This window comes from Doryrhamphus excisus, linkage group LG15 (genome assembly GCF_037039965.1).
Source record: "Doryrhamphus excisus strain RoL-2023G ecotype Guam linkage group LG15, RoL_Dexc_Guam_v1.1, whole genome shotgun sequence".
Lineage (NCBI taxonomy): Eukaryota > Metazoa > Chordata > Actinopteri > Syngnathiformes > Syngnathidae > Doryrhamphus > Doryrhamphus excisus.
In genome coordinates, this window is record NC_136371.1 from 4,640,063 (window position 1) to 4,662,853 (window position 22,791).

At 41.1% G+C, this 22,791-nt stretch overlaps 2 protein-coding genes across 2 annotated transcripts; one reads left to right on the top strand and one right to left on the bottom strand.

Moving 5' to 3' along the window:
- Positions 1-254: 254 nt before the first annotated feature.
- Positions 255-6,439, bottom strand: ddx23 (DEAD (Asp-Glu-Ala-Asp) box polypeptide 23). The gene is made up of 17 exons (XM_058051046.2): positions 6,321-6,439; positions 5,616-5,773; positions 5,386-5,505; positions 5,174-5,267; positions 5,038-5,103; positions 4,816-4,954; positions 4,587-4,720; positions 4,367-4,479; positions 4,142-4,285; positions 3,848-4,073; positions 3,023-3,168; positions 2,756-2,933; positions 2,423-2,665; positions 2,189-2,340; positions 1,986-2,094; positions 673-847; positions 255-522 (listed from the first exon to the last, which is right to left on the bottom strand). Exons 2-17 carry the CDS (start codon positions 5,771-5,773, stop codon positions 299-301), a joined length of 2,421 nt encoding a protein of 806 aa, XP_057907029.1. The 5' UTR covers positions 6,321-6,439; the 3' UTR covers positions 255-298.
- A 7,483-nt stretch (positions 6,440-13,922) lies between these two features.
- Positions 13,923-18,171, top strand: LOC131104716 (chitinase-3-like protein 2). The gene is made up of 12 exons (XM_078796586.1): positions 13,923-13,956; positions 14,207-14,264; positions 14,352-14,383; positions 14,483-14,509; positions 15,034-15,235; positions 15,329-15,382; positions 15,472-15,595; positions 15,664-15,770; positions 15,840-15,912; positions 16,013-16,162; positions 16,241-16,306; positions 16,404-18,171. The coding sequence occupies exons 3-12, from the start codon at positions 14,359-14,361 to the stop codon at positions 16,539-16,541; spliced, it is 966 nt and encodes a 321-aa protein (XP_078652712.1). The 5' UTR covers positions 13,923-13,956; positions 14,207-14,264; positions 14,352-14,358; the 3' UTR covers positions 16,542-18,171.
- The last annotated feature ends 4,620 nt before the right edge of the window (positions 18,172-22,791 follow it).

Consider the following 22,791-nt stretch of genomic DNA (forward strand, 5'->3'; position numbering starts at 1 on the left):
AACCTATAGAGATTTTAGTCATTGACAAAAAAAAAACATACAAGTACTTGGTCTTTTCCTACAAATGTTTATATTTGCATCAGAACTTAGTGAAAGGATGCATTAGGAAAAAAAAAACAGCTGTGATTCTTGTCAAAAAAATCATAATGTGGTCATTGAGAGATGGTTATAATCTGCATAAATCCTTACTCACTTCCAAATTCTTACCTGATGTAGACTCCATGTTCAATTTTACATACTTTCACTTTCGTAAACACACACACACACAAAAAAAGTCTTGTGTATATGGGATGAGTTGTTAGGCAAAGATGGTCTCCTCTCGTCTCTTCTTGGTCAAGATGGTTCCAGGTTTGTGCTGAGCATCCGGGTGGTTTGCCAACTCCGGCGGGCAGGTGGACACGGGGCTTTCCAAGATGGCTTGCTTCAAGTCGTAGAATACGGCCGAGTCCTCCTTGGTGAGGAATGTCATGGCCACGCCGCTCTTACCAGCACGACCCGTACGGCCGATACGATGGATGTAATCTGGATTTTGGGGGGGAAGGAGTGAGGGTGATTGGTGGGATTTTATTTTACCACATACACATTTTTGTGCATTAGTAGCAACATTTACTGCAGTTACTATTATAACAGTTGTCCATAGAGGGCATAAAAGGTAAAAAGATGGCCGCTTACCTTCGATGTTCTTGGCCATGTCGTAGTTGATGACCATGGACACATCCTGGATATCGATACCTCGACCGGCCACGTCCGTGGCCACCAGAATGTCTTTGGCTCCGGCCTTAAGGTTTGAGAGCGCAAACTCTCTCTGCTCCTGACCTTTGCCACCGTGCAGCGTGCAAGCGTTGTACTGTGAGAAGGACAGATTAGAATCTCTTAATGGCTGCAAAATGTTGCATGAACATGATATCGATTATCATCCATGAGCAAAGTCGGCCTATACCGATCACATAGATTGCGTGTAAATTGGCTATATCAGAAGTCACAAGTTTTTTTCTTGAGAAAGCGACTTCTACAAAATTAAAATGGCTGAGTGTTACTCACATTTATTTTCATAGCTTACTTCTTTTTTTTTTATATATTATTTTATTTTATGTATTTATTTATGTATGTATTTATGTATGTATTTATTTATGTATTTATGTATTTATTCATGTATTTATGTATTTATTTATTCATGTATTTATGTAGTTATTTATTTACGTATTTATTTATGTATGTATTTATGTATTTAATTATTTATTTAACTTTATTTATTTATTTAATTAATTTAATTAAGTTTATTTATTTTATTCATTAATTTATTCATTCATTTATTTTTTTGTTTTATTTATTGATTTTATGTATTCAATTAATGTATTTATTTTTTAAATTTATTTTTTAAATTTATTTTAAATTTATTTTTAATTTATTTTAAATTTATTTTATTTTTTTATTTTATTTATTTATTTATTTATTTTTATTTTAACAAGCAGAAGAGATTTATTTGGGCCAAGAAACACAAGAAATTGACATTAGACCGGTGGAAATCTGTGCTTTGGTCTGATAGGTCCAAATTTGAGATCTTTGGGTCTATTTGAGACACACAAAAGATGAACGATACCAGCTAATATTAGAAACCAAAAAAAAAGTAAACAGATGTTGGAAATGGGGGAAAGTATAATAAATATAACATATGATGGGAATAATGAGAAGAAACTTCACGGCAGTTATTTCAGGAAAAAGGGGGGAAAAAAGAGCAAAAGTCATTTTTTTTCACTTATGTGACAAACCTTGAAATATGGATAACATCTTAGAATGTGTACATGTGTGTTGCGTTCAATATATCATATAATTCTTCTATAATGTATCATATGCCAAGTCAAGTGTGTCACTATTATTATGATGACATTCTTGATATGTATGCCTTTTAACTCTTTTTTTTTAAATTACATTTTGTTAACTATTTTTCTTGTTTTCGGTCAAAACTAAAAACTACGACTACTTACGCCCATCTTCTCCAGAGACTTAGCCAGCACGTCGCAGCCCTTCTTCTGGTTGACAAAGATAATGATTGGTGGTTCAAAACCATGCGCCAACACCTCCAGGAGCTTCTTCCTACACCACAAAAATAACATTTGTTGTGTCAGGTCTTGGTGAAGTCAGCAGCAGCAAAATCTGGGATGCCAGGTGTTGTCTCCGTAAGCCTGACCTCTTTTCTCCCTCGGACATAAGCAGCACTTTCTGTTCGACTCTTTCGTGAGGTTTGCCCGCGGAACCGATGTATACCACGGCGGGACGTCTCAGGTAGCTCCTGGCCAGTCGTTCCACAGCTGGAGGCATCGTGGCAGTGAACATGACGGTCTGCAAGGCGGGAATCAAACAGTGAATCAGTGAAAAGACAAGTAAAGAATCGAAACAACATGAACGATTCAGAGTGACGTACTTGTCTGTATTTATGTTTCCCGGACTCAAAGTTCATCGTCATTTTCTCAGGATCTTCTGCTTCTTCTGTGTCTGGTTTCTGATTGGTCACAGGGATGTACTCCAGAATTTTTTGGACGTCAGGTTCGAAGCCCATGTCAATCATACGATCGGCTTCATCCAGGACCACGTAGGTGCAGCGGCCCAGGACCAGGTAGCGATTCTCCAATACGTCGATCAGACGACCCGGGGTGGCAATGACAATCTGTTGGAACGTGTGTTGAAAATCGACATCCAATCCCCACGTATTGTTTGATTCCGTTCTGCACGCAAATCAGTCAAACGAGCCTCTCACCTCACAGCCCATCCGGAGACGGAAACCCTGATCCTCTCGAGAGATTCCTCCAATTACAGCCACGGTCCGGATGCCGAGCGGTTTACCAAACTTGATTGTTTCCTCCTCGATCTGCTGCGCCAACTCACGAGTCGGGGCCAGGATCACAGCATAAGGACCCTGATCCGAGTCCTCAATCCTGCATGAATAAGATACCATGCATGAACATGAGTGTCACAAAGAAAAACAACCAAGATTGTTTATTGTAACATCACATTATGACGTTACCGGTCAATTTTTGGCAAGGTAGTGATCCAGACGAGGAGTGGGATGAGGAAAGCGGCTGTTTTACCACTACCAGTCTCAGCCACACCGATGATGTCACGGTTCTGTAAGCCAATGGGAATGGCTTGCCTCTGAATAGGTGTTGGGTCCTGGATGTTTAAGATGTTGAAAATGAATTATGAACAAGTGAATACATTCACAGATGGACTCTAATATTACGAATACAAACACAATAACACCTCTTTGATGCAATTTGAGGCCAGTTTTCCCCAAATAAATGGGAACTAGACAACAATAACCACGTTTACATGAGGAATTTTTCTCTTTCCAAAAGCAATGGTATACATCAGGGGTCTTGAACACGCGGCCCGCGGGCCAAATGTGGCCCGCAGGACACTAGATTGAGGCCCCCGCCTTGATATGAAAGTTTAATGTTTGATATGGATGCTGTATGGTATCATGTACCCAGAAAAAATTATTACGTTTGATTAATGTTCATGTTAAAGGTTAAATAACTCTTAATAGTTATCCTCCCTATCCGTGTGGAAGTGGTAAGTTTTTGGCTATTTAAGTTTAAAGGAAATAACTTGAAGGCTACCGTTTAGGTCGCTAGCTCTCTAGTTTGCGAGTTAGCATGTGTCTCAAGACGCTGCAGTTGCGCAATATGTTGTAATGCATAATGCATAATGTATGTTGGGCTGCTTCAAGGTAAGTAGGCAATATGCAGTGGTAATAATAAAGTAAAATACTAAATTATCAGTTAGACACACCCTATAGAAGATAACAGTCAGTATTCCACTTCAACAACATGTTGGCTGATATGCTAACCTTGTAGCCACATTTGTCGATGACCTCCAGGATGTGTGCCGGCAGTTGGTACTCCTTCCAGTTGCGGATGGGGTTGGGAATCTTTCCTCCTTTGGTAGTGATGCTGTAGTCCTCTCTGAAGATTCTCCAGTCTCTGTCAGTCATCTCATCCAGTTTCTTTTGAGACCAATGTCTGTCATCCCAGCGTTGCTTGGCTTCCTTCTTGCGCATCTTCTTTAGTCTCGTCCTGGGGAATGGATGACAAGCATGGATGAGTGTCCGGACAGTAATTTCAGTAATTTCTGAAATACTCACTCTTCCTGCTCCTTCTCCTCCATTGTGCGTCTTTTCTCCATCAGGTCACCATAGAAACGCGACTGTTCTCTTTTTTGCTGCTTCAGGTCAATGCCAGCAATAAAGCCTCGTCCATACAGCTGCACTTGATGCTTTTCTTTGTAACTGTGGGAACATCACATTGATGGAATACCCGTCGCCGGTAACCGACTCTGAATAGGATGTTATTGTATGGCTTTGACTTACATGGGGTTGTAGTCGACGGACGTGTCTTCAGAGGCATCCCACTCGAAAACAAACTTCCTGTCGTTCAGGTGACGTGTTCTGCGGCGCTTCTTCAACCCACCCAGGTAACGCTCCTGTAAAGCGTAAATAACGACTAATAATTAAACTTACTTAATAAATAAACTTACTTTAACAGCAGCAATGGCACAGTTTATTTATATCACCACCGCAGCTCACAAACCTTAATGGCCTGCAGTTCTTTGCCTTTGTCTTTTTCTTCTCTCATCTTCACACGCCCGTCGTCTTCTTCATTTCCGTTGTTTTCTCGCTCCATTCTCTCTCTTCGTTCTCGTCTTTCCCTCTCTTGTGGGTCCTCTGTAACACACATTACCTCTTAGCACCGAAACCTCTATAATTGCAACAAACCATAAATGAACCCAGGGCCTAGTCAACCAGAAAATGACACACACCCATCATTTTTCGTCCAATATCTTGAAACATTCTTCTCTTCTTCCTCTCCTCCTCCATCAGCCGCCTCCTCTCCTCTGTCTCTTGCTCACGACGCTTCAGAGCCTCCGCTTCTCGCTCCGCTTTAGACAGGAACTTAGGCTGAAAAAGGACAAAGATATAAAGAGGTGAGGTTAGAAATGAATAAAAACAAGAGATAAAGCGGACATCGGAAAGTTTCTCACTTTTGCCTCTGCTTCCTCTTCTGCTTTCTTCTTGGCGAGAAGCTCTTCCAAAGACAGCGGTTGCACCTGAAATGAATGACGACAGGTTTAATAAAGAAAAAATATATATCATACTAAATGTTCACCCAGAACACACCTTTTCTTTTTTTTGTTTGTCATCTTCTTCTTCCTCTGTTTTTATGTCCTTCTCTCGCTTTATCTTGGAATCCTTTGACTTTGGTGAAAGACTCCTTAATAACAAAACAGCGAGGTGAACTTTAGAATTACCATTCACATTCTATTATATTATTTCATAATTTGCTCAGTCCTGTGTATGAATCTGAGAGTTTATGGTTGAGAGTTACGTACCTGGAGCGCCTGATGCGGTCTTTATCGCGACGATGACTGTCTCTGTCCTTGCGGTTCCTGTCTCGCTCCTTGTCTCTGTCGCGTTCCTTTTCTCTATCTTTATCTTTCATGCGACGGTCCCTAAAGTCAAAATACAAATCAAGATGACTTGTGACGAGAGACAAGGTGAACCAAAACCAGGAACAGAATGAATAAATGGAATAAGTGCTGCATTTTTGTAATGAGGTTACCTTTCTATAGATTTAGAGCGATTACGCTCCCGAGATCGACGCCTCTTGCGTATAGGTGATACTTTCCGATCTCTCTCCCGAGAGCGACTGCGTTTCCGCTCTCTGTCTTTGGTCCCTGAGGATTCAGCATCTTTCTTATCTGAAGAATCGGCTGCCATCTGCAAGCGCAAAGAGAACATGCATACCATTAGTGTGGTAAGTTATACTTATTGTGGTGTCTTCATGCGAGGGGATATTAGAATGGGATTTTTACTTTGCTGATTTACTAGTAAGCTGATCAAGAATGACAAATTACAATAAGACGCCAAACTCCTAAACTGCCCTCGGTGAATTGATTGTATAATTCAGCATTGCACAACAACAATAAACGCAATTCACTTCAATACAGATGGGATGCCGTGTACATGCTGTACATCACTTTCGAGCATCTCATTTTTAAAAAAGATTAAACGAGGCTTCGGGTAGCTAACCCACAATAAATATCCACAAATTTAAAAAAACAGGTTCCGATGTACAAAGCTTTTGGATTAGTACATGGTGAGCACTTCGACTGAATGGCTAGTGTGAATCTTGAGTAAGCTAACAACTTAGCAACGAGCTAATTCTACATCGATTAACTGCACAAATATTTAACACTGCGATTTCATTTCAGTGGAGTGTTCAAAACAAACGGTCATTAAATATTTCTCTGCGTGTTTATCTTACCGTGATGCCTCGTAAACAAAACACTTGCGTTTAATGTACGTTACAGCAAGACGCCATAACGCTCCATGCAAGGAGAGTCAATACAGAATTGTGGGAATTGTAGTTCTAAGCAACAGCCAGATTTTTCAAGAACCATTGTTAACTACATTTCCCGGCAAGCCACTCTCCGGGCAGTCATGGCAGTCATGGGAAGATGCATGACGTCATCGCGCTGCGCGAAGGCTGTCCAATTTAGAAAGTCCACGAAGGCTCCTCCAAATGCGGCAGACAAATGTGTTCTCCTTCTCCAGTGAAAATGGGTTGGAGGAAGAGCTTACGAACGATATTAGGCACAACGGGCCTCTTTAAATTAGACACACCTGATATTTCAATACCTAAATGCCTGTTCAAAAATAACTTCCTGCTTCCGTTCATCTCGAGCCACAGGGTGGCGCCCGCGTTTTACGTAAAATAAATTGATTTGCGGGTACACAGTTAGCATGATCTGGAATATGTAGGTTAGCCACGTGTATTAATTATTTACAATTAAATAATAATAATAGTAATAATAATGATAATTATAATAATATTAAAAAAAGACTTTCTATGACAAAACGTCTTTCCTTCTTTCAACTGCAGATTGACTGATGCATTCATATTCTGGACTTGTCATCCCCTCCTGCAGAAGATCAAGAGAACTATAAGGCACCCTTCTGAAGATAAAACACTGTCATTTAATTTGATGGCTCTGAAAATAAAATCAACATGAGTGGGGTAGCTCAATGGATAAAAGAGATAATTTCAGACATTTTGTGTTAGTATAGACATTGCACCTTTTCCGTGCATTATAACACAAGAAAACAAATTAATCTCAGCGAGGTTATAATGCCGTAATTGGGATCCATCTATTAAAAAATGTGAGGTTGTTAGTTTGGCTACTCCAAATTGTCCATAGATATGAATGTGCGTGTCAATGATTATGTGTCTATTTGTGCCTCATCTATATGGAAAATATATGACTATATGGCTGGGATAGGCTCCAGCATACCCCGCTACCCAAATAGGATAGGAATAGAAAATTGATGCATGGGGGCATAACGTCCATAACCTTATATATGACCCATAACACAAGAAAAGAAAAGGCATGGCGCTCAATATCAACAATATTGATGGTAAATTAATCATGCGTCCTTTTGTTTTGCGAGTACCCAATGCTACGTCTGTGTACGTATATATCTTGTTTTGTTGTATTACCGAGTTGTAACTTTGGGGATACATGACGCTACACTCACACCTTTCATGTGAATTGAGCTTTTTAAATTTACATGCATAAAACGCTACATGGACATGAAATACAGAATACGCGTCTGGTGTGAATTTGAGGTAATACACATTTATACATTAAATCATATACTGAATCTAGAGAAGTGGATTTGTCAATGTGAATTAATAAGGGGACGAAGAATAAGACAGTTATTATAGCTGCGGTGAGGTATATGTGCTTTCTGGTAATGTCTGATTTGTCTCAATACTGCATAAATCTATGGATTTAATTCTTTCCAGTAGGCAAAGATAAACCTAAATGAATGCAGAGCATGCGGCCCGGTCGAACCCAAGTATGTGGATATCAGACATCAGAGTGGCTCTGAGACTGAACCACATGATGACACTCTGGAGATTGTCTCTTTCCATCCAGCTGAGCCTGATGTACAGCCCCCCCATTCCCCCTTACAGGAGTTATGATGATGTCAGTGCAGCTGTGGCACGGCGCGCTATTATATATGTGTGTGTGCAGGCAGAGGATATGAGGGAATGTGATATATTTGTCAGCGCAGATAGCTAATCAGTAAGCAGCCAGCATCGTGTTGCAACCACCCCCCCCCCCCACCATCAGACTCTTTTCTTGCATGTCTGCCGCTGTGGCTTGGATCGCTCTTTTAAATTACATTGACTGCGTGTGTCGGAGTGTTTTTCTTTATTTGCGCTGCCATTTTTGATAAATGATGCCCTTGTGTGGCAATGAGATGGGGCATGGCATCCATTTTAGACTGTAACGTTCTCCGCCAAAAAGGTTGTTCCATCTCCAGATCCAGGATGAGTTTTTGCTGCATTCTGCAATCCATCTAGGAAAGAGCTGAAATGACATAACTGTACAGATGACTAGCATCTGGCTAGTTCAATAGTTTATATATCAAATGTGTCAAATGTGCTGGCATTGCTGGCCTACTTTAACACATCCATTGATATCCCAAAATTGTCCCAGATCTGGAGGTAATTTAACCCAGTTACTACTTTTTCACTTGAGTTAAAGGAATAAGCAATACTTGGATTTTAAGACAGCAGCCATGACGAAATAGCGGTTAGCGCATCCGTATCACAGGAAATGTGGGTTCAAATCTGTGTTGAAACATCTCTGCAGAGTTTGCACGTCCTTCCCTGTGCTTGGAAAGGTTTTCTCCAGATACTCCACCGCATAAAAAACATCCATGTTAGGCTAATCCAGTGGTTCTCAGTTATTTCCTGTCATGTACACTCTTAGAGACTTGAGAGATTTGTAACACCATTGAGAACTGCTAATATCTATTTATTTATCTGTACTGCGTATTCAAGAGTCAAATTGCATGTTTTGTTTTGTTTTTTATTTTATTTGGGCAAATATATGAAACATTACAGTGCATTTCTTACATCAATCAAAATGTAAAATTGTTATAATCTTTATTTTTTGTTATAATCTTTATCATTATTACCATTATTATTGTTATTATTATCACCATTATTATAATCATTATTAATATTACCATTTTCAGCATTATAGTTGTAACAATTTTTGGATTAAAAAAATATATATATTTAATTTTTTCATTAATTCATTCATTTTCTACCGTTTTTCCTCACGAGGGTCGCGGGGGTGCTGGAGCCTATCCCAGCTGTCTTCGGGCGAGAGGCGGGGTACACCCTGGACTGGTCGCCAGCCAATCACAGGGCACATATAGACAAACAACCATTCACACTCACATTCATACCTATGGACAATTTGGAGTCACCAATTAACCTAGCATGTTTTTGGAATGTGGGAGGAAACCGGAGTACCCGGAGAAAACCCACGCATGCACGGGGAGAACATGCAAACTCCACACAGAGATGGCCGAGGGTGGGAATTGAACCCTGGAAACCACTAGACCGCCGTGCCGCCTAGTCAAATTGCAATTTTTTTTTTTATTTGGGCAAATATATGAAACATTACAGTGCATTTCTTACATCAATCAAAATATAACTTTCCATTATTTACACAGTAAGACGGTACCTCTCCAGTATCTTTCCTCCCTGACGTGGATGGAAATAATAGTCAAAAACCCAGAAGACAAAACGAACCAAACAAAAACTTGTTTCCCGTCTTTATCCTGCAATCTTGGCATATAAATGTTTGTGTCAATCACTGGCAGTCAAACAACATACCTGTTGTGGGTGATTTGTTTGGTGCGTGTTGCTTCTTTGTCAAGTTGATGCACTTTTGGCATCCAAAATTTATATCGTTCCAGTTGACAGTGCTTGTTATGTAAATGTTGAAAAAAGAAATATATATGTACTTTAGTAACAGTATACAATGTTTTAATAACTACTCATCACAACACAATGTTAGTGAATGTTATTTTTGTGTTATTGTTATTGATTATTAGCATTAGCATGTGTCCATCGGTGTGCAGGAATATCTTAATTTTACTTGTATTTGTTAATGGCAGATGATAGCAGTATGGTAAAAACACTTTATTGTGTACTTTTATCTGTTATTGTTATTTTTAAACATTTTTTTGGTATCCTGAGCACTTTAAATTTTCTTTGGAGAGGTTTATTTTTACCTTTCTGACGTTTTCATGGAGCCATACTATATGAACACCTTGCACTATCATGCTAGGTATTAGCATTGCTGGTATGCTAACATTAGCATAATAGCATTTTTAGCCATTTTCATAGGTAGACACTATTATGGTCGGTGCAGGCATGCTAACTTTTGCATGTTAGCATTGCTGGAATGTTAACATGAGCATAATAGCATTTTTTTTGTGATTTTCATGACTATAAAACTTAGCTTGTTAGCATTGTTAGTGTTATTTAAGTCATTGAAAGCCTTCCGTGATGTGATTCATGGCCAATGAATTTAAATCACAATGTGGGGGAACTAGGGCGGCACGGCGGTCGAGTGGTTAGCGCGCAGACCTCACAGCTAGGAGACCAGGGTTCGATTCCACGCTCGGCCATCTCTGTGTGGAGTTTGCATGTTCTCCCCGTGTATGCGTGGGTTTTCTCCGGGTACTCCGGTTTCCTCCAACATTCCAAAAACATGCTAGGTTAATTGGCGACTCCAAATTGTCCATAGGTATGAATGTGAGTGAGGTTGTTTGTCTATATGTGCCCTGTGATTGGCTGATTGGTGTACCCCGCCTCTCACCCCAAGACAGCTGGGATAGGCTCCAGCAACCTCCCCACCCCTCTGTTCTAGCTTTAGATGTAATAATAGCTCCTCAAATCAAAGTAACAATACTTTGATACTTTATTCATTTGTGCGCTGAGGCACAGTGGTGATTGGTTGGGAAAATGGTTGGGAAAACTGCCATTCATTGCAATTGCATGCACTGAGTAACAAGCATCCTGCATCCATGTCGGCGAGGAGGGAAAGGATGGAGAAATGTGGAGGGGGTGTTGTGGCAGCTGCTCTCTCGGTTTGGACAAGATGGTGGTGAAGATGATGATGATGATGAGAGAATTGAGAGAAAAAAGGAGACGGTGCAGACTGCGGCTGTGCAAGCCGTGGAAGCTGAGGGGTGGGGTTCAGTGATGGGAGGAGGGAGGGTCGTGGCACTGTCTGTGGATATACGTACATGCTCCCACCCAAAACAAGAGGATGTCTAGTGAGTACACAGTACCTGAGTATTACAGATAGTAGTTCTTAACAAAGGTGGGATCAAGTCACGTCTACAAATACAAATATGATGTTTCCATATCCATCCATCTATTTTCTATGCCTCATTACTAGGGTTTCGGGTAAGCTGGAGCCTATCCCAGCTGACTTCGATCGAGAGACCTGGTACACCCGATACATTTCCTAGGTGACGTACTGAGGGGTGCAACATAAGTGGCATAATTTCCTCACGAGGGTCGCGGGGGATGCTGGAGCCTATCCCAGCTGTCTTCAGGCGAGAGGCGGGGTACACCCTGGACTGGTCGCCAGCCAATCACAGGGCACATATAGACAAACAACCATTCACACTCACATTCATACCTATGGACAATTTGGAGTCGCCAATTAACCTAGCATGTTTTTGGAATGTGGGAGGAAACCGGAGTACCCGGAGAAAACCCACGCATGCACGGGGAGAACATGCAAACTCCACACAGAGATGGCCGAGGGTGGAATTGAACCCTGGTCTCCTAGCTGTGAGGTCTGCACACTAACCACTCTACCGCCATGCCGCCCACTTTTTGTTTCAGTTTGTGAAAAAAATGTTGTAAGATTCATTAGTGCAAATTTATAAATCAAATAAATATTACCTTCCTAGTGAAGCCTTATATAAAAAAAAAACCTTTCCAAAAACAGATTTTTTCACGGAACCACAAAATTAAAAGAAATAAAAATGAATAGGTGCAGATACTGGAAGAACCATAAAGCTTTGTGTACTGGTTATTGTGTGTAGCTGCTCTATAGGAGTCCACAACTCAAAACAAAGGGCTGAAATATGAGCATCGCTATACTACTATACACAAAATTGCACATTTGAAAATAGCATGTAAATATTTGACCACGATGCTATTCCGCACTTTATAACATAAACAGCTGAAGCTGTATTCTTTAAAGGATGAGAAAATGGTGACTCAATGTGACATTACAAAACAATCTGCTTCCACGCAAAGCATTTGGGTGTGTAACTGGGTGTGTGTTCCAGTTTTAAGTTACACAACAAACAATTAATGAATGTTTGTGTTCACTGTGTCACCGCTGACATGTGGTGAGATTTATGTCTGGTGAGACACTGATTTTTTATGACAATGCTGGTTGTTTATTAAAAGTACAACAAGAAAAAGGCGAAAATGTTTTTGAAATAATTGGACTCATACAAAAAATACATTTAGAATAAGGTTCAACAGACAAGTGTTTGTATTTTTGTATGTTATCGTTATTTGTTGTTTTTTTTTTCATCATGACTGGGGAGGCTATGCTTTCCCTGACTGCTCATCACAGACAGTACTTTATTTCTTTCTCATATGTTCTAGCCATGTGGAATACATTCATTCCATTATATTTGGGGGGGAACTCCTGACCCCGACCCCAATGCAGCGTCCTTACCGCAGCGACGTGTAAAGATGACATGTAAAATGGTGACTCGGCTCACTGAGAAGGGAGGGCGCTAGATGTTTATAGCAACAAGGTGCAACGCAAGGTGGCGCAGCGCAAAATGGCGCAGCGCAAAATGGCGCAGCGCAAGGTGGCGCAGCGCAAGGTGGCGCAGCGCAAGGTGGCGCAGCGTAAGGTGGTGCAGCACAGCACAAGGTGGCGCAGCGCAAGGTGGCGCAGCGCAAAATGGCACAGCGCAAGGTGGCGCAGCGCAAGGTGGCGCAGCGCAAGGTAGCGCAGCGCAAGGTGGTGCAGCATAAGGTGGTGCAGCACAGCACAAGGTGGCGCAGCGCAAGGTGGTGCAGTGCAAAATGGCACAGCGCAAGGTGGCGCAGCGCAAGGTGGCGCAGCGCAAGGTGGCGCAGCGCAAGGTGGCGCAGCGCAAGGTGGCGCAGCGCAAGGTGGTGCAGCGCAAGGTGGCGCAGCGCAAGGTGGCGCAGCGCAAGGTGGCGCAGCAAAGGTGGCGCAGCACAGCGCAAGGTGGCGCAGCACAGCGCAAGGTGGCGCAGCACAGCGCAAGGTGGCGCAGCACAGCGCAAGGTGGCGCAGCGCAAGGTGGCGCAGCGCAAGGTGGCGCAGCGCAAGGTGGCGCAGCGCAAGGTGGCGCAGCGCAAGGTGGCGCAGCGCAAGGTGGCGCAGCGCAAGGTGGCGCAGCGCAAGGTGGCGCAGCGCAAGGTGGCGCAGTACAGCGCAAGGTGGCGCAACGCAAGGTGGCGCAGCACAAGGTGGCGCAGCATAAGGGGGCGCAGCGTAAGGTGGCGCAGCGTAAGGTGGCGCAGTGTAAGGTGGCGCAGCGTAAGGTGGCGCAGCACAGCACAAGGTGGCGCAGCACAGCGCAAGGTGGCGCAGCACAGCGCAAGGTGGCGCAGCACAGCGCAAGGTGGCGCAGCACAGCGCAAGGTGGCGCAGCGCAAGGTGGCGCAGCGCATGGTGGCGCAGCGCAAGGTGGCGCTGTGAAGTCAATTTAATTACATAATGGTCTATTTCATAGATGAAGATCAGGTGAGTCAGATGCTTTTTATTATACAACAATGCAAACATCAAACAAACATCTCAAGTGTTGAAAAAAAGTCCCTTAACCAGTTAATCCATGCACGCTTGCAAGATGATACTTCCCAGATGACAATTGTAATGACAAGAACGCTGAGCCTAATAGATGCTGGTACATGCAGCCAAGTTACACACCCTATCAACCAGTATAAATAATGACGGACCATTAGTCACCAAACCATTAGCACAGAGAGACAATTAAATATTTTTGCTTTAATGGTAAGTGAAATGACAATTGAATTAATGACATTGAACTTGAGCTAAAATATCTATCGAATTATTCATTATGCATTATGGAGTAAGGTCCGTTTATGCATTTTCTTTGTAGAATTATTAAAATTAAAGGGAAAACTAACACGGCCTTAGAAGCTGAACTCTAAAGTGCAACATTTGCAGAAAATGTGTTGTGCTAATGTGTCATTGTCTTTTATTGTGCAATACTGTAATTATATTTTTCTGTTTTTTTTAGTTGTTCCAGTTGCTCTTTAGTCACTGACTAAATCTCCACGCACCATCTCTATCCTAAAGTAAGGAAAACATTTTTACTTTTTTCTGCATTTTGTAGTTTATGGTTTTATAGGCTACTCATAGCTATTCTTTTTTCATTTTTACAGCAACAACATGCTCAAGCTAATTCTTCTTGCAGGTAAGGTACAGAAATATTTTTAGTCAAGGTTAATCTGAAATGGTTTTGCTTTTAAAGAAACCAAATGAAAACATTTCTGATTAAGTATGTCATTTGAAGGTCTCTGTGTGATCACCGCTCAGTTGGGTAAGTACTTCAAAATTACAGGTATCGCTTTCAAATTGCACTTATTCTCCAAAATCGATTATACCACACCGTATTCATACTGTATTGTTCAATACCATCTGTGCATACTCTAACCAAATTAGGGCCCGAAGCGAAATGTTACACCTTAAACTGGTCAAACTGGAATAAAAATAAATAAATAAACAAACCAGAGAATCAGAATCAAAATCAGAAAAGGGTTTATTGCCAGGTATGATCAAACACACACAAGGAATTTGTTTTGGTATAGTAGCTGCAGACACAATCTATTAAAAAAGAATGAAAAATACAAAATATATAAATTGATAAAACCATCAAAAGGTTGGCTCAGGCCATGATGCCAGGTTGTATGTTGAGTTTAAATGAAATACTTTGGAAAGATTGGGCGGGCCGTATTCAAACACTTGGCGGGCCGGATGTGGCCCCCGGGCCGTAGTTTGCCCACCCCTGGTCTATACATATACTATATATTTAGTGACTTAAACACCTTGCTTCCTCATTTACAGGCTCGAACGACAGACTGGTGTGTCACTTTAACAGCGGCACGGGCGACCAACTGCAGAACACACTGTTTGATATTTCCAACCTCGTCGATCCATTTCTGTGTACTCATGTGATCTATAGCTTTGTCACCATTGACAATGCAGGAATACGTGACATCCAACAGCACGTACAAAAATTTCAGGAATTCGATACTCTAAAGATCAGGTCAGAGCTTTTTGCTGAGGATTTTGTTGTGTAGTTTTTTGTTGTTAGGCATATGTTAATTATACTAACTAGTAAACATGTACGGGCCAACAGAAATCCGGGACTTAAAACGCTTCTGGAGGTGAGGTTGATGCAACTCAATGATATGTAAGTTTATATATAATAATATTATAAAAATGTCCTTTGTGCAATTTTTGTTGTTTGTAAAGAGCACTTGTTTTTCCTCACATGATAAGCACACAAGCAAGCACCACCACTGTTATTGCGTCCATAATCGATACCCTCGAGCAATATGGGTTTGATGGGCTGAACATCTTCTTGACATGGAATATGGACTCTGACTTCGCAACACTCATCAATGTAAGTTATGTCTTACTGTATATGTTTATACAAGACTTCACAATGCTTTTTTTTTTTTTTTTGCATAGAACCTCCGACAGGCCTTGACTTCAAACGGCGATCTACTGCTCACTGCTAGTGTTTCCGCTACCCCAGCAGTCATTGCTGCTAGTTTTCAGGTCGACAATATTGCCAAGTAAATATAAATGTCATTTGTATAATTTTCTGCTTTTTTTGATCAGTAAGAATCTTTCTGTTTGATCAGTGACGTAGACTTCTTGAATGTGAGGACGTCAGAATTTGACATTTTCCCCGCCAACTCACTTTTTGAGCAAACGGTCAGTACCAACCAGCTCCTGCAACTACGTACATCTCTATGTCCAACTGATGGCATCAGTGTCTCTTCTCTTTTTCCTGATTGTTTCGCCCATATTTTAGAAATTTGCAATGGATTCCTTGCTCTTGAAGGGAGCACCGGCGCATAAATTAAACTTGGGAATTGCAGCTTATGGAGAAGATTTTAGCATTTTCCCCAGTTTTGTTGACCCAGGAGTAACTCAAATTCCAGGTCTCGGGACCTATTACAAGGTAACAGATGAGATCAGCACCATCTTCTGTTATAATGACAGAGGATACAAAGTGTCAATATGTGACTCTTCCTTCCAGGTGTGTGATGTCCAGCATCCCAGTGTTTGGGTGAGCTATGACAGCATCAGCACCATAACCACAAAGGTATAAGCCATCTCGGTATTGTTGCAATAAAGTCATCATTTGGGACACAAATGGGACTCAAATATGTAGTTCACATTTTTCTCTATGGTCCATACAGGTGGCGTATATACAAGGTAACAATTTTGGAGGAGCCTTTGTCATGCCGATTCACCTGGAAAACATCGATGGGATTAACTGCAGTCCGGGTCAATATTCTACCATCCAAAATGTGCGTGATGAGTTGAATGTTTGGTGATTGATTATTCACTCACTTACTACAAAGATGGATGGTTTCATGACAGGAAAATAGGGCCTTACTTCATTGTTACAGTAAACCTCGGATATATCGGACTCGGATATATCGGAAATTCGCTCACAACGGACAGATAAAAAAGAACCGATCCAATAAAAATTCATTGCATATATCAGATTTTTTATAACGGATTTTGCCTATTTCGGAAAAAATCTCCAGTCCCGTTCCAATTTCCCTCGCATATATCGGATGGCCGCATCGTGTCTTTCTCCTGGCTCCAGATTTAGGACAAATATAAAAGAGAGTGACGTCAATAATACAGTAAAGTCTCGTTATATCCATATTCTCGGGAGTCGGAAAAAATACCGATATAACCGGACTATCCATATATCCGATCCTGCGCCGAACTGCATTAAAAGTGGGCGGATCTTTGATATGGCATGTAATTTTCTCCTTGAGTTCATGGATTGCGTATCTAGCATGCTTTTGTACTACAATACATTTTGTACTACAGTAAATAAAAATAAACTTACGCTGTAGTGATTACCGGTTACCGGGACATAATTCACCCCGGAACTATCGATAGGGAAGGTGTTGCCACGCGGAGGGGTAGGCGCGAGGGACGGGTGTTTTCCGCTGTGTGTGCTGCACTCTGGTGGTGGAGGTGTGAAAAATAAAGCAGCCGTTCGCCGTGTTCTTTTTTGGTATTGAAATCCTTAAGCAAAGATTGATTTAAGCTGCTTTTGTATCGATATAAGCAGACCAAATTGGCTGGCGATGATGAAAAGGGCATCCGAGTAACCGGATTATCAGAATAACCGTGTATCGTACTAACGGAGCTAATTATATCATAAAAGACTAGAAATTTGCCGGGAAATGAAAATAGTATCGTAATAAGTAGTAGTTCGTTTTAACCGATATCGATATAACGAGACTTTACTGTACTAGCACAGCAGTGAATGAGATCTTAACTTCACTATTGGAAATAACGTAGGCCTGACGGGCGTAACAGGGCCTAGCTTAATTAACAATTTGTTATGCTCAGAGTCCAATAAAGTTAAATTCTCATTACCTTACGTCTCTTTTCATTGCCCAGTCCAGGTACATTGGAAACATAGTCAAGGAAGTGCCTTTTTATAACAGATATAAATCCGATATATACATAAAACGGACATTTTCCGGTATACGCATATAACGGATTTCGCTTATATCGGACAAAACCAGTGGGAACAATTGAATCCGATATATCTGAGGTTTACTGTATAAAGAAGGAATACATTTATTTTGGCTTGCTCTTTGGGTATACGGATATTAGAAAACCAATGTTTATGTAGTGTATACATTGTTACCTTGCTGTGGGACTAATCTTTATTTTGACTGATTCAAATATAATTAGTTGTGGTGTAATCAGAAGATAATTATGTAATGACGCAGGTGTATTATGGTGACAGACATCAGACTGCATTTCACTGATGGTTCTCGGTTTATTGAGTGACGGTGGGTAACCCCAAAAAAAACAATAAAAATGTCAATAGTTGACACTGAAATTCAACAATGATTGCTTTGATTGCTTCTGTATGTATGGGATGACCCCTTGTGGTGAATGTAGTTATGCCTAAATATGGGAAAACATGACTACTATGATACCAGTTTGGATTGCAAAAGCTTTATTGATATGCACGTTTATCAAATAATGCAATGATAAAATATGATGACACAAATGACAGATGAGTATGTGGAATGATAATTATATAGAAATTCATTCATTCATTTTCTACCGTTTTTCCTCACGAGGGTCGAGGCGAGGTACATCCTGGACTGGACACCAGCCAATCACAGGGCACATATAGACAAACAACCATTCACACTCACATTCATACCTATGGACAATTTGGAGTCACCAATTAACCTAGCATGTTTTTGGAATGTGGGAGGAAACCGGAGTACATGCAAACTCCACATAGAGATGGCTGAGATTGGAATTGAACTTGGGTCTCCTAGCTGTGAGGCCTGCGTGCTAACCACTCGACCGCCGTGCAGCCCAAGATATGAACACCGATATATTTTTTTATTCATTCATTCATTCATTTTCTACCGCTTTTTTTCCTCACGAGGGTCGCGGGGGGTGCTGGAGCCTATCCCAGCTGCCTTCGGGCGAGAGGCGGGGTACACCCTGGACTGGTCGCCAGTCAATCACAGGGCACATATAGACAAACAACCATTCACACTCACATTCATACCTATGGACAATTTGGAGTCATCAATTAACCTAGCATGTTTTTGGAATGTGGGAGGAAACCGGAGTACATGCAAACTCCACATAGAGATGGCTGAGGCTGGAATTGAACTTGGGTATCCTAGCTGTGAGGCCTGCGCGCTAACCACTCGACCGCCGTGCAGCCCAAGATATGAACACCGATATATTTTTTTAATGAATTGGAACTTATACGCTCAAGCGTAGATACTATACCTCACCGCAGATGTACAGAGATACACGCAGAATATTTTCTTGAATGTGACATGAAAACGGAAACAGATAAGAACAAGTCATACGCTACTACCAGTTCCTGATGTTGAATCAGTGTTTGAACCGAGAAGAGATGACATTAATCTGAGTGCGGGTGCAGCACAGATCCTTACAAGCGACTCGCCTCCTCTTCTGTTAATAATAAGGAGGCCATGAGTCATCACCGTATCCTGAGTGTGATAAGTGAGGAATGCCAAACATTCAGCCACGACATCCCATGTCCCACGGACAGATGGCGATGGGCGATGGCCGAGGCCGTGATAAGCATTGACACAATTTAAAGGGAAGACAAAACAAAGGACAGATAGTTGGTTACATAAAAAAAACTCTTCAATGGGGGCTTTGCACATTTTGGTTATATGTACAATAAGGTATTGCATGGCAGCAGAACGGCGGCACGGTGGACGAGTGGTTAGTGCACAGACCTCACAGCTAGGAAACCAGGGTTCGATTCCACCCTCGGCCATTTCTGTGTGGAGTTTGCATGTTCTCCCCGTGCATGCGTGGGTTTTCTCCGGGTAACCTGGGTGAGGGTGGTTGGATGTGGGGTTTTCATTCTGGTAGACAAGGAATAATATATGTTTCATTGGGATGAGGTTGGAATCTGGGTGGTTAGGGGGGGTGGGACTAGATAAGTCTTGACTTCTTCCCATTCCCTTTTCGAACATGTGTATGTTTATATGTACATAGGTATTTTTATTTGTGTTGATTTATGTCTGCTCCTATAGAGCAGCTACACACAATAACAAACAACGGAAAGCTTTCTAGATCTTCCAGATTATGCACCTCTTTCTTCAATTGACTTCCCAGCTGACTGCGGGCAACCTGGACTGGTCGCCAGACAATCGCAGTGCCTTTAAGTTAAACATAACAATTGTGTCTTCATGTTATCAGCCACGATAAACACCAGAAAACACATCTGATAAATTTGCGATGAAAAACAGTATTAGTATTAGTAGAAAGTGTAAAGTCGAAATACCCTTGACTTTTTGATCAAACAAATCTGACGGGGTGAGTGGTTAGCGCGCAGACCTCACAGCTAGGCGACCAGGGTTCAATTCTCTGTGTAGCGTTTGCATGCGTGGGTTTTCTCCTGGTACTCCGGTTTCCTCCCACATTCCAAAAACATGCTAGGTTAATTAGCGACTCCAAATTGTCTATAGGTATGAATGTGAGTGTGAATGGTTGTTTGTCTATATGTGCCCTGTGATTGGCTGGGATAGGCTCCAGCATCCAACCACCATCGTCTTTTTGCAGCTTCTTTTCACAGTGTCATCCATGATGATGCCAAAAAACTCCCAGGTTTCTGTGTGGGTTTTGAATCCAAATTGTTCGTTATTGTGTGTTGCTGCTCTATAGGAGCCCACAACTTCACACAAAGGGCATTAAAAAAAGAGCGCAATAGGTCCCCTTTAAGCAAATGTTACATATTCTTTGCCTAAATTAAACATTTTCAAACATAAATATCACAAAATGACCTACACTACAAATACGGTATTCAAAAGACACATTCAAAGACGTTCTGATGATATTGAATATTCTACGTTGGTCACTAAGTGTCAGTAAACTTGATTGCCAGAACAAAATGCTTTTTGAACCATCTCACAACAGGAACAATAATCCCTGAAATTAAAAAAAAAATTATATTCAAACTCGAAGTCCTGATGTCACACGCTATGTGACCGCCAATCAAATCCCCTAACACACATCATTATTATTTATTGTGTCTTACCTTCTTCTGGCAGTGAGAAAAGTGTGCATTATCAATTTTAGCACATGTACCAATTAATTGTGTTTTGCTTTTGTGAAAAACACTAAACTGACAAATGAAATCATAAATGCAAAAAAAAACTACTGTATGCATATGCGTGTGTGTGTGTGTGTGTGTGTGTGTGTATTGGGGGAAGGGTTGATCCTGCGCTGTCTGAATTTCATGTAAGACTGGTTTTATCATACAATGGAGTGTAAAAGGTTAATAGGAATGAGTTGGCAGTCAACACAATACCGCAGACACAAGATTGCTGTCTCAGTCTTCATTAGATTGCAACATTTATAAAAGGCTGTCATAACCTTGACATGGGAAGAATATACTGTATTATCAGTTTTGTTGGAGACATAACGCTGCTATCGGTGCCTTTTCTCTTCAGTGCCTTTAGATGTACCCAAATAATCCTTTGTTCCAATTTGATTATAAAAGGTGCTTCAAGAATTATAATAGGCTGCACGGTGGTCGAGTGGTTAGCGTGCAGAACACACAGCTAGGAGACCTGGGCCAAATGTGGCCCGCAGGACACTAGTTTGAGGCCCCCGCCTTGGTATGAAAGTTTAATGTTAATGCGGCCCACGCAAGTTTAATATGGATGCTGTATGGTATCATGTACCCAGAAAAAATTATTACGTTTGATTTATGTTCATGTTGAAGGTTAAATAACTGTTAATAGTTATCCTCCCTATCCGTGTGGAAGTGGTAAGTTTTTGGCTATTTAAGTTTAAAGGAAATAACTTGAAGGCTACCGTTTAGGTCGCTAGCTCTCTAGTTTGCGAGTTAGCATGTGTCTCAAGACCCTGCAGTTGCGCAATATGTTGTAAATAAAAAGAGTATAAATGTGACTATAGTCGTGTTTTGTCATGTCTACAGGGCTCTAATAATGCTTTGTTCATTTTAATCTGAAAAAAATAATTTGTCTACCCACCAACTATATGTGGTTTCTTAAGTTTTTATTATTTGCCGTTTTATTATTATTATTATATTTATTTATTACTGATTGATTTTTTTTATTCTTGATTTGTTTATTTATTTTTCATCTTATTTTGTGCAGAAAAATAAAAATTAAGATATTTGAGAACAGTGGAATGTTTTATCAGAGCTTTTCTTGTAGAAAATTGGAACCAAAGCAAAGTTTATTCATTTTTCTGTTTTTAATAAATGCATTTTTTTTGTTGTTTTTTTTTTAAAACCTGATGCGACCCAGTCTTGCCCAGACCCTAGCTCCAGTGGCCGCCAGGTAAATTGAGTTTGAGACCCCTGCTCATGAGGATAAGCGGTAGAAAATTAATAATAATAATACGTTTTATTTAAAAGCTTTAGAATGAAGCAAGCGATGCAGTCAAAGCCACAAATCCATAAAACAGACAAGTTGATGGCTTTTTACACTTTAGACTTAAAGGTGGACAGGCTAGTACAATTACAGGTGGGTGCATGGAGGGAGTCCCAAAGGGGGCAGCGAAACTAAAGGCTCTCTCAATCGAGGGTGGGGCGGGGGACAGGAGGTCGGCATCAAGAGGAATAAAAGGCACAAAAAATGAACTTTGAATATTTTTATTTCAATAAAGCTTTGACGATGGAAAATAGTGTACTGTATGGTCATAGCAAATACAGAATCGATTCAATAATTTAAGTCATTATTAAGTTCAAAGAAATTCTTTTTTATCACAAGCGAGGGGAGATATGTACAAAAAAAAAGGGAGAAAACCGAAATACTGGAGGGACTGTGAAATAAAAACATCAAGAATACAGGTACAGGTGTATTTTTTAGAGGGCGTGCCAACGTCCCTTGGCTGCGACTGACTGGCGTCTTTAGAAGCAGACAACAAGCATGGCCGTCGCCTAAAGCTGTGGCTTCTGTTTAATGCTACAAATGAAAGGTTAGGCGCCCCCCCCCTTTTTTTTTTTTTTGCGAGAGCCATCCCTCCATCTCTGCGCTTACGCCTGACCCTGCTCGCACT